At 50.3% G+C, this 16,545-nt stretch overlaps 2 protein-coding genes across 4 annotated transcripts; both read left to right on the forward strand.

Annotated features, from left to right (window-relative positions):
- The first annotated feature begins 220 nt into the window (after nt 1-220).
- On the forward strand, nt 221-10,655 carry Esam (endothelial cell adhesion molecule). Of its 3 annotated transcripts, none has more exons than XM_045145875.1 (7): nt 221-343; nt 3,993-4,189; nt 5,372-5,573; nt 6,119-6,274; nt 9,070-9,192; nt 9,485-9,611; nt 9,823-10,655. In XM_045145875.1, the coding sequence occupies exons 2-7, from the start codon at nt 4,103-4,105 to the stop codon at nt 10,139-10,141; spliced, it is 1,014 nt and encodes a 337-aa protein (XP_045001810.1). In that variant the 5' UTR covers nt 221-343; nt 3,993-4,102; the 3' UTR covers nt 10,142-10,655. The 3 variants fall into 3 exon arrangements, with proteins under 3 accessions (XP_045001810.1, XP_045001809.1, XP_045001811.1); XM_045145874.1 differs by lacking the exon at nt 221-343 and adding an exon at nt 574-763; XM_045145876.1 differs by lacking the exon at nt 221-343 and adding an exon at nt 3,165-3,179.
- Nucleotides 10,656-11,271: 616 nt separating this feature from the next.
- Vsig2 (V-set and immunoglobulin domain containing 2) lies at nt 11,272-16,392 on the forward strand. Its single transcript, XM_045145877.1, has 7 exons — nt 11,272-11,679; nt 12,137-12,300; nt 12,651-12,858; nt 13,671-13,826; nt 14,726-14,845; nt 14,964-15,108; nt 16,216-16,392. Exons 1-7 carry the CDS (start codon nt 11,616-11,618, stop codon nt 16,343-16,345), a joined length of 987 nt encoding a protein of 328 aa, XP_045001812.1. The 5' UTR covers nt 11,272-11,615; the 3' UTR covers nt 16,346-16,392.
- The last annotated feature ends 153 nt before the right edge of the window (nt 16,393-16,545 follow it).

Consider the following 16,545-nt stretch of genomic DNA (forward strand, 5'->3'; position numbering starts at 1 on the left):
CTTGGGGACTGGGCCCGCTGCCTCAGTTTCCAGTTCCGCCGCCTTGCGATAGACAGCTCTGTCCGCGGTGATGGACCCAGAGCGTCAGGGTTAGGTCTCTTTGACATCCCCCTCCCCGCAGTCTCCTTCCAGCCGCCGCGCCCGTGCACCGCGCCGCTCCCCGCTGCCTCTTCCAGGAAGACCGCCCTGTATCAGCCCAGGACGCAGTACCTCCAAACTCCGAGCCCCGGGGGTTTTGGTATCGGGTATGGGTGGCTCCAGGTTTCGGATGGTTTCCCAAACTCCCATCCTTTCCAGTCACCCTAACACCCCGTACCGCCAGAGCGGCGTGAGACTCCGAATGGTAGGTAGTTCCCCGGTTCGGTTCGTGGGGTACCACCACTAACCCGACCTTAGCCGCCGGATCCCGCTGTCGGAGCGCGCGGACACCCTCCCCACCCTGGTCCGCGGCGAGTCACCCGCACTCCGCGCCGCGCTCGGGAGGACGGCGACCTCTCCACCCCCTCGAATGCCCCGCCCCTGTCGCCGTCGGTCCCCACCCCCCCATTCGCACACACTCAGACTTAGGCTGGAGCCGCCCTTGTCAGTGTGGCCTGGCTCCTACGCACATTCGGGTTGAGGGGCACCCTGGCACCTGTCGGACGCATCGTGCCAAAACTGCTGCCCCTGACCGTGTCGGGTCCAGGGAGGGCCATGGTTTCCCTGGCCGGGTCCTCTGCGACCAACTACCTGCGGTTTTTGTTCCTGGGACTGAGTACCCTTGGTGAGTCAAACCACGGTCCGGAGGGCCTAAGGATGTGCGGTGAGGGAAAGCTGACCTGGAGGGAGAACATTGGGATTGAGATCTGACTGAGCTTCTGCTTGGGACTCTTGCCTTCTCCCATCCTTCTGCACCCCAGGGTGTCCCTGTTTGATGCTGGTGTCTCTCCCTTCTAGGGCAGCAACAGCTCCCAGTTGGGGTGTGGTGTGGTGTTGGGGAGAGGGATATAAAAGCAGGCTCCAGCTATCTCTGGGATGGGTTAGGGGAAGCCATCCTTGTCTACTCTGTACCACCCCCCCCCCCAACACAGCTGGATGCGCTGAGGCGCTAGATGAGATGCCGGCTAAAGAGCTTAGAGACTTAACTCCAGTCCCTCTTTATTCCCACACCCTACACGAAAGCTGATGTGAAAGTTCACCAGGGAATGCCTGGTCCCAAGACTTGACACAAGTTGTCCAGAACTTCCCTACCCAAGTGTCTCTATTTTGCCCCCTCCTGCTTCCTGCTCTGGAAATCAAGGGAGATACCCCAAAAGCCTGGCCATGAGTTCATGTGCACACAGGAAATAGGGGAAGAGTTCAGCTTCCAGAAAAGACTTGTCATATAGCACACCCTCCGGTGTCTAGCAAGCTATCTTTTTTCAGATCTAAAAGGACAAGGGAAATATGGTGAAGGTGGCAGAATCAGAGAGGAAGGGAAGAGAAGCTCTTAAAACAAGTGTTGGAGCAGTGTGGAAAGCCTCCTGGGGCACCTTAGGTCTGCATGGGCTTGAGTGTGGCCCAGTGTTGTGTCAGGGGAGAACAGGACTTGGTAGGAATTAAACCCATTATGATGAGTTTCATGCGCTGCGTCCTAGGCTTTTTGGCTATCCACCATTCAAACCCAGTCTGGTTTTGGCAGCATCTGCTTTAATTCACTTCATAGGCTGGAAGATGCCAGGGCAAGTAAGACCTGGAAAGATGTGGAGTGACTTTGAGTGATATTGATGGTGATCTCCTAGTTCCTTTCCATGCTGTCCTTCACTGTGGCCTGTGTGCCAGTGGTGTTAGGGTATGAAGTCTTAAGGTCTCTAGGGAAATGGGTCTCATGAGCTCCTCCCCTGCCCCCTGGCCATACCAAAGCCTGGACAGTTTCCTTCCCTTCCAGGCTTGGTGAGCCTGAACCAGAATCTCTCAACTTCTCAACTCTGCGTAGTTTCTCTCATCAATCTCAGCTTCCGTTTCCCTTCTGTTCAGCTTACCCACCTCCCTTCCTGTTGCGGGGGGTGGGGGGGTGTGCTCTCCAAGTGAGAAAGAAAAGTCCATATTGGCTGTCTGGGCATCATGGACATCCATTAGCGGTCACTTGCAGCCCCTCATTTTCCTATTCCAGCTGATGGCCCTGTGTCTAAGTTTCTACCAGTGTCACCCCCAGGGTTGTCTGCCACTGGCCTCTGGAGGGTTAAATGGGCTCCGGACTGCGCCTGGGGAGGCACCAGGCGACCAGGCCCTCCTGCACGGGTGCTCCTGGGGCGGACGGGCGGCTCGAGCTGCTGCCCCCAGAGCGTGAGAAGCCCGCAAGGGGAGTTTCTCAGAGGAGGGAAACTAAAAATAGTAGCCTTGGGGACCCAGCCCATTAGCTCTGTTTGGGCCTTCGCCTGCTTGCTAACCCTGGTCTCAGAGCAGGCCAGAAGGTTGTTATACTTGGGTGCAGAGCCCTTGATTCGAACCCAGCAACTCCGCATCTCCTAGCTGAACCCAGGAATAAGGGGTGACCAGTTGGGGGCCTTCCACTCCAACGGACACCTAGGACTGACGGCGTGGAAGCCCCAGGCTCTCTTCTGCTCCTGTTTCTGAGAATGTGGGACAGGGACCAGTTGTCTAGACCCAAGCGTGTCCATTCCTATGCCTTCACCCCTTTTTCAAAGTGTATATAAATATGGGACCTGGAGGAGGCCTATGGGGCGCCCAATGAGAAGGGAGCTCGAACCCCTCTGGGGACAATTTCCAAGCGGAACGTGACAGGCACCTCACCCAGTGCTTCGGAAAGGCCGGCCAAAGGGACACCGCTTGAAGGCTCCAGGTGTGCCTGGTGCGGCAGAATGGCCCACGGGCCGGGTCTCCAAGGAGCGTCCGGCTCCTTGAGGTAGGGTTGTTTTCTCCTGGTTGGCCTCCGGTCTACAGACCGCCCCTTCATTGTCTTCTGTCTTATCGCCGGGCACAAGTTTCCTGCCTGGCCCGCTGGGACCCGCCAGGAAATAGGAAGGGGGTGCCTTGAAGGACAAGGAGTCAGGGTGGGGACCTTTGAAAAGAAGAGCGCGGGGGAGGCGCGCATCCTGCCCAGGAGCCCAGCGGGTCAGCTGCCGGCAGCGCTGGGGCTCGCGCGCTCCACCCGAGGAGGGCCGGGGAGTGCTGGACTGTGCCTCCAAATTAACCCAAAGGTATTTTCCGTGCGGCTAAGCACTCCATGCCCCTGGCCTTTTGGAAGGGCAAACAGCAATCCTGGATGCCTCGAGGCCAGTAATAGCCCTGTAACTGAAGGCAACCCCACAGGCCACCTTCTGACCAGGGGGTGCACGCCAGCGAAGCCGTGTGCTTCTCAGAAGACCTGGACACCTCTGCCTCCCATTCCCAGCGACCCCTTAGAGCCCGCCCAGATCACTTGATCCCCAAAGAGCTGTTGAGGTTTTCTAGGTCTTAGTCCTGCGCTTTCACTTGCTGGGACTGAGAGGAGGCCTGGGAACCCCGTCGTCACTGGACCCCACGTGGGTGCTGGGCCGCGAGGTCCTCACCCACTCCCCGTGGTTCAGAAGGAGCCGCGGGGTTAATGGGTAACTGGGGCGCTGCCCAACCCCCTCTACCAACTGGCTGAGAACTGGTGGCCTCAAGAGCCACTCTCCCTTGACTTTCGCTTAAGGAGATTAGTGTAGGACATGTGCAAGGTGGGGTGTGGATCAAAAGTAGTAGGTCTACCCTTTCTCCTGGTGTCTTCCCTTCTATGAAAACGTGCCCCATTTTCTTAGTGTTCAGAATGTGTGTCTCACCAGTGGAATAAAGACAGAAATGTGTGCTTATCCCCACGCTCTACCCACGGGCTAGGAGTGAAGAGAAACAGGACAGTGGTCTCCTCAAGGTTTCTAGTGGCAGGACCTGGGAGGGCTGTTCCTCCAGTTACCCCTTTGCGTGCACCTTGAGCTGAGCGGGGGAGGGGAGAGCCAGTCCTCAGAACTCACTGTTTCTTGCTCTGTCTCCAGCGTCCCTCTTGTCCTTCTCGCTGGCCCAGTTGGAGCTTCAAGTGCCCCCCGGCCTCACAGAGTTGCAGGCAATAGAGGGAGAAGATGTGGTGCTGCCGGCCTGGTACACGATGCGTGGGGAGAGTCCTTCTGCCCAGCCGTGGGAGGTTCCCCTCCTGATTTGGTTCTTTCAACAAAAAGGAAAGGATCTAGACCAGGTGAGGGGACAAGCTTCCCAGAGATTGATCAGTGGTATACAGGTCTGGATGTAGGGAAGGGCTGGCCTAGAGAATGGGGGCAGAAAGAAGAAGGAGTTTCAGAAGAGCAGGCCTTTTTTCACAGGGGAGGTGTTTGCTTTCATCATGAAGGCGTCCCCAAAGACTCCTTTCCCTTGGTTTTCCATAGAAATATAAAACAAGATAAAACAAAACAAGATAAAAGCAGAGACAGGTGAGTGGGGCTGAGGGCTGATGACTGAGCAAAGATGAACTAATACACATATTTGCATGCTGACATTCTCCATGCTCTGGGTACTACCAAATGCAGGCCCCTCTCTACCCAGAACCAGTGCCCCTGTATACCTAGAGAGGCCCTGTGGCACCTCTTCCCATCACCTCCTCCTCTCTTTTCTTCCATTACACATCAGAGAAGCAAAGGAAACCATTTTTGAACCTCTCACTTGCATGGACTCCTTACAAGGTCCTAGAAAATGTGTTCCAGGAGATCATTTGAAATATATGTAGATATAGATATATATCCATCCTGCAATTGTACAATTTTCAGATCTTACAAAGACCTACTTTTGTATTGTTTCTTTCATGCACATTATCTCTTACATTGGCATCTCTTTTCCCACTGACTTCCCATAAGACAGTCCACAGACCAGCTCTGGTGAAGAGGACTGTGGTGCTGTGAGAGGGTGGCTAGGGAGGGTCAACGAGAGCTGGTCCAGGTCAGAAGACAAAAGAGGAGCTTGGGAAGAAGGTTGTGGGCACACTGCATCAAAAACTAGCAACAGGATTATACTAAGTGAGGTAACCCCGGCCCAGAAAGCCAAGCGGCACATGTTCTCTCTCATATGTGGATCCTAGCTACAGACGATTGGGCTTCTGCGTGAGAAGGAAAATACTTCGTAGCAGAGGCCAGTAAGTTGAAAAGGAGACATAAAGGGAAGAGAAAGGAAGGGAGGAGGATACTTAATAGGTTGATATTGTATATATGTAATTACAATGATTGTAATGGGGAGGCAATATGATGGAGAATGGAATTTCAAATGGGAAAGTGTGGGGGTGGGGCGGGAGGGAATTACCATGGGATATATTTCGTAATCAGGGAAAATGTTAATAAAAATTAAAAAAAAAACAAAAAAAAACTAGCAACAAGTGTACTGTCCCCACTAGGTGCTGTCCTATATCAATAAGGCCTTATCAAGCAAACCTCGAGTATCCCTCGTCCATGCTATGCCCTCACGGAACGTGTCTCTAAGGCTGCAGGCCCTCCGGGAGGAAGACTCTGGCACATACCGCTGTTCTGTGACCGTGCAATACGGTCAAGATACAAGCAGTGACCACAGCAGCAAAAGTATAGAACTGAATGTTCTGGGTGAGTGAGAAACGGCACTGCAAACTCTCTCCCCTCCCCACCACAGGAAAGCCAGACAGGTCACTCTACCAGGTGGCTGAATGTAAGGCTTGGGAATGGGACATGGAGTGACAAAGGGTATTGAGGGAAAGGAATCTGTGGGTCCCTCGGGACAGAGGTTTATTTTTATTTGTTTTGCTTTTTGAGGTAGACTCTTACTGTAGCCCAGGCTGACCTGGAATTCACTAGGTAGTTTTCGGTTGGCCTCAAATTCATAGTGCTCCTCCTGCCTCTGCCTCCCTCCCAAGTGCTGGGAGTAAAGGTGCGAGCCACCATGCCCAGCTGGGACTGAGGGTTTTTTTGTTTTGTTTTGTTTTTATTTTTACTTTTTTTGAGGTAAGGTCTTGTTCTAGCCTGGGCTGACCTGGAATTCACTATGTAGTCAGTCTCAGAGTGGCCTCAAACTCACAGCAATCCTCCTACCTGACTCCAGAGTGTTGGAATTAAAGGCATGCACCGCCATGCCCAGTTTGGGACTGAGTTTTACTCTGTTTTTCCTTCCCCAGTTCCTCCAGCAACTCCTTCCTGCCATGTTCTGGGTGTACCCCGTGTGGGGACCAATGTAACCCTAAACTGCCAGTCCCCACGGGGTAAGCCTGTTGTACAATACCAGTGGGAGAGGCTGCCTCCATCCTCCCAGGTTTTCTTCCCACCAGTTTCAGGTAAGGAAATTTCTGGAACCTATTAAGATATCATGGCTGGGATAATGGATGGGTGAGAGATGCCTCAGGGCCTGGGGTGACAAGGGGAGTCAATGCTGGAAAAGACTGAGGGAGAGCAATGAGGATGAAGCCGGGAGTGAGAAAGGTGCCATACTAGGTACAGGCACTGTAGCTGATGCTTCCACGTGCTGCTGGGCACTGTGACTCAGGGCTCTAGAACTAGATTGCTGGCTGCAGGGCCCAGCTCTGCCATTCAATAAATCTGTGGTTCTCTGCCTTCAGTTCCTTACTTTGTAAAATGGTATGTTATATTACTAGCCTTATTTAAACATAACAGCTATGGAAATATTTTTAGGAGACTTTTTGTTTCCAGATTTTTGTTGTTGTTGTTGTTTTTTGAGGTAGGGTCTCACTCTGGTCCAGGCTGTCCTGGAATTAACTATGTAGTCCCAGGGTGGCCTCAAACTCATGGCAATCCTCCTACCTCTGCCTCCCCAGTGCTGGGATTAAAGTCATGTGCCACCACACCTGGCTAAATTATCTTGTTTGTTTTTGAGACTGGGTTTTGAAATGGAGCCTAGGCTGGCCTGAAACTCAGAATCTTCCTGCCTCAGCTTTCACAGTGCTGGGATTATAGGCATATACCATGATGCTCAGCAACTGGAATATTTTAAATATGAAGTATTAGATGATTTTAGAAGATTTCAAAAGATCATTATTATTATTTGCAGTGGTGTTTTGGTTATATGAAGTTTTCTTTTCTCGAGGTAGGATCTCATTCTAACCCAAGCTGGCCTGGAATTCACTATGTAGTCTCAGGTTAGCCTTGACCTTGCTGCAAACCTCCTACCTCTGCCTCCCAAGTGCTAGGATTAAGGACAAGCATCACCATGCCTGGCATATGAAGTCTTTTTTTGAAAATGCATTCTGAAGTATTACTTTAAATGTGAGTGTAGGGAGAGGAAAACAGAAATAACACCAGTACAGTGGCAAAGTGTTAGCAACTGTTGCATCTAGGCAGTGGGCCCAAACATTTTCTTTTCTTGTTTATACTTTAAAAAATATTTATTTATTTGAACGAGAGAGAAAGAGAAAGATGCAGATATATAGAGAGAATGGGTGTGCCAGGGCCTCTAACCACTGCAAAGCCTAGAGGTATGCATCATGTTGTACATCTGGCTTTATGTGGGTACTGGGGAATTGAACCCAGGACCTTAGACTTTATAGGCAAGCACCTTAACTGCTGAATCATCTCTCCAGCCCTTTTTTCTGCTTTTTATTTGACCTTTTAAATTTGTTTGGTGCTGGTGATGGAACTCAGGGTCTTGCACATGCTAAGCATCAGCTCACCACTGAACTAATCCCTCAGCATCATTTGAGCATATTTATGTTAAAACCCCTTTTACTGGGGTCTGGAGAGATGGCTTAGCCATTAAGGCACTTGCATGCAAAGACTAAGGACCCAAGTTCGATTTTCTAGTGCCCATATAAGCCAGGTGGTGCATGTGTCTGGAGTTTGTTTGTGTGGGCTGGAGATCATGGCCCATTCTCTTTCTCTCTCTATCTGCCCCTCTCTCTCTCTCTCTTAAATAAATAAATGAAATATTTTTAAAAGGTCTTTTCTCTTTTTTGTTTTTTGAACAGAGACTCCTTTAAGTAGCATTCTCTGTTCAGACATTTTCCTTTCTTTTTTTTCATGAGAGAGAGAGAGAGAGAGAGAGAGAGAGAGAGACAGAGAGAAATGAATTGGCATGCCAGGGCCTCTAGCTACTGCAATGGAACTCCAGACGTGTGTGCCACTTTGTTCATATGTACAACCTTGCACACACATCACCTTGTGCATCTGGCTTAGGTAGGTTCTGGGGAGTAGAACATGGGTTCTTAGGCTTCTCAGGCAAGCGCCTTCATTGCTAAGCCCTCTTTTCTCTTTTACTTTAATAATTTTTTATCATTTTAATTTGACATATTTGTGGGCTTTTATGTGATAATTTCTGCATGTATATAACAAGCAAAGAACAAATCATGTAGGTAGACTTTTTTATTTATTTGATATGAAAGAAAGAGGGTGGAGGGAAGAAAGGAGAGAATGGGCATGTCAGGGCCTCTTGCCATTTCAAAAGAACTTCAGATGCTTGTGCCACTTTGTGCATCTGACTTTATGTGGGATACTGAAAAATCAAACCCAGGCTGGCAAGTTTTACAAGAAAGTGCCTTTAACTGGTGAGCCATCTCCCAAGGCCCCCCCCCCCACAAAAAACAAAAAAAAACAAACAAACAAAAAAAAAAAAACACAGTACCTACCTCAAAGATTTGTTGTGAACTTTTAGTTACTCAGTGCACGTAAAGAATTTCTAGCAGGCTTTAACATAGAATAAGGTGCTGGTTAGCCTATCAAACCCTCTCAACCACACCAGGTAAGTCATGTTATTCCCATTTTACAGATGAAGAAATAGGGACCCAGAAATTTCAAATAACTTTCTTAAAGTCACATAGGATATATCTGGATCCCAGGTTTTCTAGTTCCTACACAAATGTTCTTCTCCTCTCACACTGCCTTTCAGAAACAATTGTAAATTTGATGCTTTGGGTTTTCTGCCCCTCACTTCTCTTCAGATATCAGTTGGGGACACTGATGGCAGGACATGGAGCAGGTGTTGAGCTAGCCTGTCTGCAGAGTCCAGAATGCTGACTTTGCCACAGACAAGCAGTGACTCGTAGAGAGTCTAAGAGGACATTCCAGAAGGACAGGGAAGGGAAAGTAGGTCTCTAGACTGATCGCTAAATTGTGTTCACAGATCCTACTTATGGGTCCTTAAAGCTCACCAACCTTTCCACCTCCATGTCTGGAGTCTATGTCTGCAAGGCCCACAATAAGGTTGGCAGTGCCAAGTGCAACGTGACCCTGGAAGTGATCTCAGGTCAGTGATGGGTAAGTGTAGTGAAGGAGAAATGTGGTCAGTGGTAAGAGCACCTCTACAGAAAGGGAGGAAGCCTTTCTACTGGGGCCTCTCACTGTGGCAGGCCAAGGACATGGCTCTGGCCAAAGGTGGGAGCAAGTGTTTGGTCAGTGACTAGCTATTTTCTTCCTGATGGCTCTCCATCCACTTCTTACCAGGGAAAAGAGAGGATGTTATAGTGGCAGTAGAGTAGTGTAATTTGAAGAGCATGGAGAATGGCTTGATGTCCCCCTTTGACACCAAGGCTTTTCAGGGCCCACAGCTGCAGTGGTTGCTGGAGCTGTTGTGGGCACTCTGGTTGGATTGGTCCTGCTGGCTGGACTTATCCTCTTGTACCAACGCCGGGGCAAGACCAAGGAGGAGCTGGCCAATGAGATCAAGTAAGTGTGCCTGGTCTCGAGATGTGTGCTCTCCTAACTTCTCTCACAGAGTCTGGGAATGAGAGTGGCTCCCAGGTAATGGAAGGGTGTTAGTAACATCCTTGCTATGGAGAGATTTTTAAGGGAGAGGAAGATGAAAGTGTATATGTGGGAGGGGGAGTAAGAGAAAGCATGTGCCTCCTGTTTCTAACTGTATTACTTTGATGACCAGGGAGGATGCCATTGCTCCCCGGACTCTACCTTGGCCCAAAGGATCAGACACAATCTCCAAGAATGGGACACTTTCCTCTGTCACATCAGCACGAGCCCTCCGGCCATCCCACGCTCCTCCTCCCAGGCCTGGTGCATTCACCCCCACACCTAGTCTGTCTAGCCAGGCCCTGTCTTCACCAAGACTGCCCAGGACAGATGGACCCCACCCTCAGCCAGTATCTCTAAGCCCTGGTGGCATTTCTTCCTCTGTTCTTAGCCGCATGGGTGCTATGCCCGTGATGGTACCGGCCCAGAGTCAGGCTGGCTCTCTGGTGTGATGACCCAGACACTTATTGGCTAAACCATCTGGCATCTCTCCTTCCTGTAAGAGTCACCTGGAGGTCATAGAGGCCTGAGTCTTGGGAGGGTAGCCACCCTCCTTTAGTCCTGTACTCCATCTTCCTTTGCTGTGGAAAAACTGGGTCTCAGTAAGACCAAATGTTTAGAAGGTCAAAAGAGAAAAAGAAGTGGACCTGAGATTTGGGAGAGGCCTCACCCTGGCCCTCCTCTCTATGAGGCTAGCTGAATGCTGCCAAGATTGGCTACCTTTTTCATGGCTCTGGAGGAGACTACTAGTCAATGAGCTCCCTGGCTCTGTGATCTGTACCTCACCTTTATCTAATACCGTCCTTTGCTACCGCGGTAGCTCCCTGTATTAATATAACCTGTCCTGCTGGCTTGGTTAGGTTTTGTTGGAGCAAGAGATAGGGAACATGGTTTAAAAACTAACTTGAAATCTGTGTTTGTTTTATTTTGCAAATTTCAATAAATGTGCATTACATTTGTATGGACTAGGAATCAAATCAAGTTTTTCAGCTAAGAATATTCTGAAGTTGAACCTTATGAAGATGCCAAGGACATTACCTACCTAGGCTGTGTCCCCAGGAGGCCTCACACAACTTCAGAGTTTACTAGCATAGCATAATCCTACTAGAGTCTATAGGAGGGTAGTTCACTGTCAAGTGAGATGGGGAGGTGCCAACAGCCTGAGGCTATGCTAGGCTGAGCAGCAAGGGGATGAATGATTGGGACACTTTCTGCTGAATCTTTGGTGCCCTGGGCTTGGGTTTGGTCCTCTTTAGGGGACAGAAGAGGAACCTCATGTGAGCTTCCCCGTCCATACCACTGAATCCATAACAAACACACATTTCTGCCCTCCGGGGAACTATGTGAGGCAGAGCTGGGTATGGGATGTGGTGCCACTCTCCCCATTCCCTGCAAGTGTGGAGACTCCAGGTCTGTGTCTATCCTCAGACTGTGGTAGCTTTGGAAATGTTGAGGCAGGTGTAGTTTCCATGGAGATTCCTACCCAGCAAATGGGAAAAAGGTAAGCTTGAAAGACAAAAGATTCTGTGTAGGGCCTGGAAGGGTCTGTCCCTGGGGCGCATGCTCACTGCCTAACACCCTAAGGTTTAAATCTTTTGCTAGTGTTGATGAGAACATCATTTTCTCCAAAGACACTTCCTTTGTAGAGTTCGAGTTCTGAGCCTTCAGTGTGCCCACCTCAAACCCAGTCCTTTGCCTGATAGGGCCCAAAAATTGGAGGGGAATGAGAAGGAAAAAGTGACTCCAGCATTGGGTAAGGTGGAGGGAGGAGCATTTTCTTACCTGAGGGTGCCGGCCTCTCCCCTTGTTTGCTCTGAGATAGCCAGTCTCGTTCCTGCCCGGCACCAGACGGCAGCCCTTTGGGCGCTCCCTTTCCCAGACCCCCAAGACAGACCAAGAGACCAGAACCAGGAGACCGGCAAGGCTATGGCCAGGCTCCAGGCGAGGCCTTTCGTCTGCAGGGCCCTGCTGGGCTTCGTGTGCCTGAGCGGTGAGGAGGGGCTGGGCGGGACCACTTCCAGAACCGGGCTCTCCCCCATCCGCTCCCCACCCCTGCCAGTTCAGGCCTGGCTGCCCAGAGCCACTGCGCCAGGCCAGCAAGGGGAGGGGGCGACGAAGGCCCGGAGGGTGGAGGAAAGCAGTTGGCAGTGAGCTGGCTGGCCAGAGAGTTCAGCCTCTCCGGCTTCTCTAGGTTTTACCACCGCAGAACTTTTGTTTTTCCTTCTCTGCCAACACATCCTCATACCAGGCCCAGTCTTGACCCTTTTACCCACAAAACTCCGCAGGGCTGGGGCTCCTCCCTCAAGAAATCTTGGGTTTCCAGAAATGAGGGGATTGAAGTGAGGGGTCAGGGAGGCCCCAGTCCGTGCCCTGGCTGCTGCCCTGTAGGACAGACCCTCCAGATCAGCGGGTTTGGGATCTTGGCCCCTCTCTCTCTGCATCTTCAGCCCCAGGGCTGGCCGTGGAGGTGACCGTGCCATCCGAGCCCCTGAGCACGCCCATGGGCAAGACTGCAGAGCTGAGTTGCACCTACAGCACATCAGTGAGAGACAGTTTCGTCCTGGAGTGGAGTTTTGTGCAGCCCGGGAAGCCCGTCTCCGCATCTCATCCCGTGAGCCAGGGGCAGGTGTATCTACTGGGTTTGGCCAGGGACAGAAGGGCCCAAAAAGGATGAAGTTGTGAGGGTGCATAGTACGGTTCTTTCTGTATCTCCTGAGAGTTGCGCAGTATCTGTGGCCCTACATCCTCCAGCTCCCATAGCTCCTATATCTAACTCCCCTGTGCTAATGCAGTCTCAATTTCAGTTACCAGAGCCACTGTCTCTGACATGATGTTCTTCCTCCCCTTCACTGTTCAGGCTGCAGTGCCTGCCTCCCTCCCTCATATCCTCTTCTGAGGAGAAGAATTATAGAGTTGGCTGCTGGGCAGAAAAGCGGACTTGCTGCTTCTGTCTCTTCTCAGATCCTGTACTTCACCAATGGCCATCTGTATCCTACCGGTTCTAAGGCAGAGCGGGCTAGCCTGCTTCGCAATCCCCCCACAGGAGGAGTGGCCTCTCTGAAGCTGACCGATGTCCGCCCCTCTGATACTGGAACCTACCTCTGCCAAGTTAACAACCCACCAGATTTCTACACCAATGGGCTGGGCTTAATCAACCTTACTGTGCTGGGTAAGGCAGGCTAGGGATCCACCAGCCACTCTCCTACCTGCAAGTGTGCAGTGGCCCTTCTAAATCGTCCTGTGTCCAAGTCCAAGCACACAAGTGCATTGGGGGCCTCAAGAAAAACTATCCCTTTCCCAAAACTTCTAATCTAGATGATCATACTCCATCTTAACCACCTGCAGTACCTCCTCCCTTAGGGCCTGGTATCAAAGGGTCTTCGAGGGAGAAAAAGCCCTTCCCATATGTGGGGATCTGAGTCATGTCCCCACTAGCTCCATCACCATCACTGAGGAACCTCCCATTGGTATCTCAGATCTGGAATCTGTCCCTCCCCATGTTAGTGACAGAGAGTTGGGTGTGGCTATTAAAGGAACAGCATTCCCACAACTGAGCACGTCAGTACCACACTGTGCTCACAACTTCCGCCTCACCCCAAATCAGAGCCTATTGAAAGGTGAACAAGAAGAAATGTTGAAAGAGGCAAGGAATGCTTAGATGGAAGGAGACCTAAGATGACTGCTGTATTAAAATATCCCAAGGTCTGTTTTGTGGAGGAGAGATTTTAATTTCTCTTTATGGACCCAGAGGCTAGGAACTGGAACCAATGGGCGGATACTATATTCACATAGACTTTGGCTCAGCACGGGGAAGAATTTGTTACCACTCAGAATTTCCAGTAGTGAAAATCACTTCCTGGGGATGCAGTGATGGGTGGAGAGAAGTAGACCACTACTTGGCAGAGGTATTAAAGCAAGAAATGTAGTACTTTATAAGAGGTCTGTTGTTGGAGTGCTGAGGTACTTCTGTGGTTTCTACAGTGCCCCCCAATAGACCTTTATGCAGTCAGAGCGGGACAACTTCTGTGGGAGGCTCTGCTGCACTGAGATGCAGCTCTTCTGAGGGAGCCCCCAAGCCAGTATACAACTGGGTACACCTTGGATCTCCTACACCTTCTCCTGACAGTATGGTTCAAGGTAAGGGCCCAGGACATTAGGCAGAGGGGACTGGAAACCTGAGAAGATATGGTCTCTAAATCCCACACCCTGTAACACCAGCTCTGTGATGAGGGCTATGAGAATGGCCCCTATTCATTTCCTTGCTTCTTCCTTGTATTGTTCCCTTCCTGTCAGTCTTACTGCAGTTTATGGCTGGATTCTTGGGAATATTTCTCAAGCTAAATGTGTTCCTGATGTCCCTGAAGAGTACAATGAGCAAGGGACAGTCTTATGTCTCTACTTGTCTCCTTTTTGGAGCTTTCTTAAGGGTGATGAATAACTTCCAGATTTCTTAGAGAAGAAACCAGAGTAGCATAGATCAGCTTCAATCACTTGGTGAAGGTTTCTTAGGAGTCAAATACCTTAAAACTTTCGCTTCCTGGCTCTTTCCTGCTGGCTTCATTTGTCTTGCCTCTTCCTGTAGTCTCAGGCCCAGCAAACCCCTGTATTCATGCACACTCCCTTCCCCAGACCACTTCATGATATTGTCTCTACCTTCTACAGCAAAAGTAGTTTAGAAAAGCACTTGGATCAGCTTAGAGATAATGCACATTTTAGTGATCAAAACTTTTACCCCTAGCCAGGATCTGATCTCAGCTAGTAAGCATCCCACCTGAAATTCCAGTGCCTTCCTGTGTATGGGGTTCCTACATCCCTGAGGAGGCAGCTGTGTGGGGTGGAAAGAGCACAGCAGTTGCATTGGCTTTGGAAATCCTCTGGATCTTGTCAAATCATTCACTTTCTCTGAGCCAGTATTCCCACTAATCAAATGAGGCTAGCCCTTTCCTGATAGGTTGTGATGACATCAATTGTGCTATCCTAGGATTAGCTCACTGTGAGTTGAATGAGTGATAACACACTTCCTCTGTACCCATTAGATGAAGTGTCTGGCCAGCTCATTCTCACCAATCTCTCCCTGACTTCCTCGGGCACCTACCGCTGTGTAGCCAGCAACCAGATGGGCAGTGCCTCCTGTGAGATCACCCTCTCTGTAACTGGTAGGAGAAGCTGAGTAGAAGCTAGGCTGGCTGGAAGGTTTGGCTTGGGGAGGCTGCATGAAGCTGTCTGTGGGTGGACTAACAACGTTCTGCAGCTCTGATGATCCTGTCTCCTTAGACTCCTCTGAAGGCCGAGTGGCCGGAACACTGATTGGGGTGCTCCTGGGTGTGCTGTTGCTGTCAGTCGCTGCCTTCTGCCTGATCAGGTTCCAGAAAGAAAGGAAGAAGACGCCCAAGGAAACATATGGGGGTAGTGACCTTCGGTGAGCCAGGAGGTCTGGAGGTGATGCACAGAGGAATGAGAAAGCTTGGGCTGAATCTGGGTGCCTACAGCCCTCAAGCTGATGCTATGAAAAATGTTTAGAAAGGGAATGCTGCTCAGCACTGGCATTTGGTGACAAGATAGACCTGATGGGAGTCAGGGATGGCTCAGTATGCAGGACTTCCCAGATCCTCTTTACACTTAGTGGATTTATAAAAAAAAATTTTGTTGTTTATTTATTTGAGAGCGACAGACAGAAAGAGGGGGAGAGAGAGAGAGAGAGAGAAAAAGAATGGGCGCGCCAGGGCTTCCAGCCGCTGCAAAAGAACTCCAGACGCCTGCGTCCCCTTGTGCATCTGGCTAACGTGGGTCCTGGGGAATGGAGCCTCCAACTGGGGTCCTTAGGCTTCACAGGCAAGCACTTAACCGCTAAGCCATCTCTCCAGCCCCCACACTTAATGTTTTTATTTTCCTTTAAGGTATTTGTTTATGTGTTTGAACCACCTGGGAGTAGTGGTGGGAGGTGGATGCCCTAGTTGCATTTGACTCAAGTTTCGTTCTTTTGAGTGGGACAATCAAAAAAGGATGGCAAATGGCTTCTTTCACACACTCTAGGTAAAAGTGTTAACTTTCACACACTTTAGCTGGGGTGAAGCATAGGGATCAAAGCCTCATTTTCTTTCTTTTCTTTCTTTTTTCGAGGTAGAGTCTCAGTCTAGCCCAGGCTGACCTATAATTCACTATGTAGTCTCGGGGTGGCCTCGATCTCACGGCGATCCTCCTACCTCTGCCTCCCGAGTGCTAGGATTAAAGGCGTGTGCCACCACGCCTGGCCAAAGCATCGCTTCTTAAAGTCTATACGTGTACCTAGATAAAAACTACCAGGAACTTGCTAACCATTCAGATATGAGCCATTTCTTATGTCTCCTAGTGCAGAATCTGTGTTTTAGGGACAAGGGCTGGAATCTTCACTGTAACCAGAGTTCGGACAGATGTTTTCCTGTACAGTACAACTGTGACAGTACAACTGAGAAGTTCCTGGGTTAGAGGATGGTTGTTGCCTGAAGGATGCTTCTAGCCTCTGAAAGAATTTGCCTTTATCCTTCAGGGAGGACGCCACGGCTCCTGGCGTTTCTGAGCAAACTTCTATGAGGGCGGATTATAGCAAAGGGCTCCTGGAGAGGTCCCCATCTGCCAGCACTTTGACGGCCAAGTCCAAGCTCTCTATGGTTGTCTGACTTCTGATTCCTGAGGGTGGTGAGGGGGAATATCAGTAATTAAAGCCTTTGGGTACCATGTTGTCTCCTTCTTTCTGCCATTGTGGCCCAAAGATTACCACCAATAAGGGAAGGAAGGTATGAGAAGTCCCAGAGATGCTGCTGTGAGCAGGAAATTTAGTTGGGTCAAAGGGGGTTGGTTTCGACCTAGGTCCCTTTGC

Source organism: Jaculus jaculus, chromosome 3, assembly GCF_020740685.1.
Source record: "Jaculus jaculus isolate mJacJac1 chromosome 3, mJacJac1.mat.Y.cur, whole genome shotgun sequence".
Taxonomy (NCBI): Eukaryota; Metazoa; Chordata; class Mammalia; order Rodentia; family Dipodidae; genus Jaculus; species Jaculus jaculus.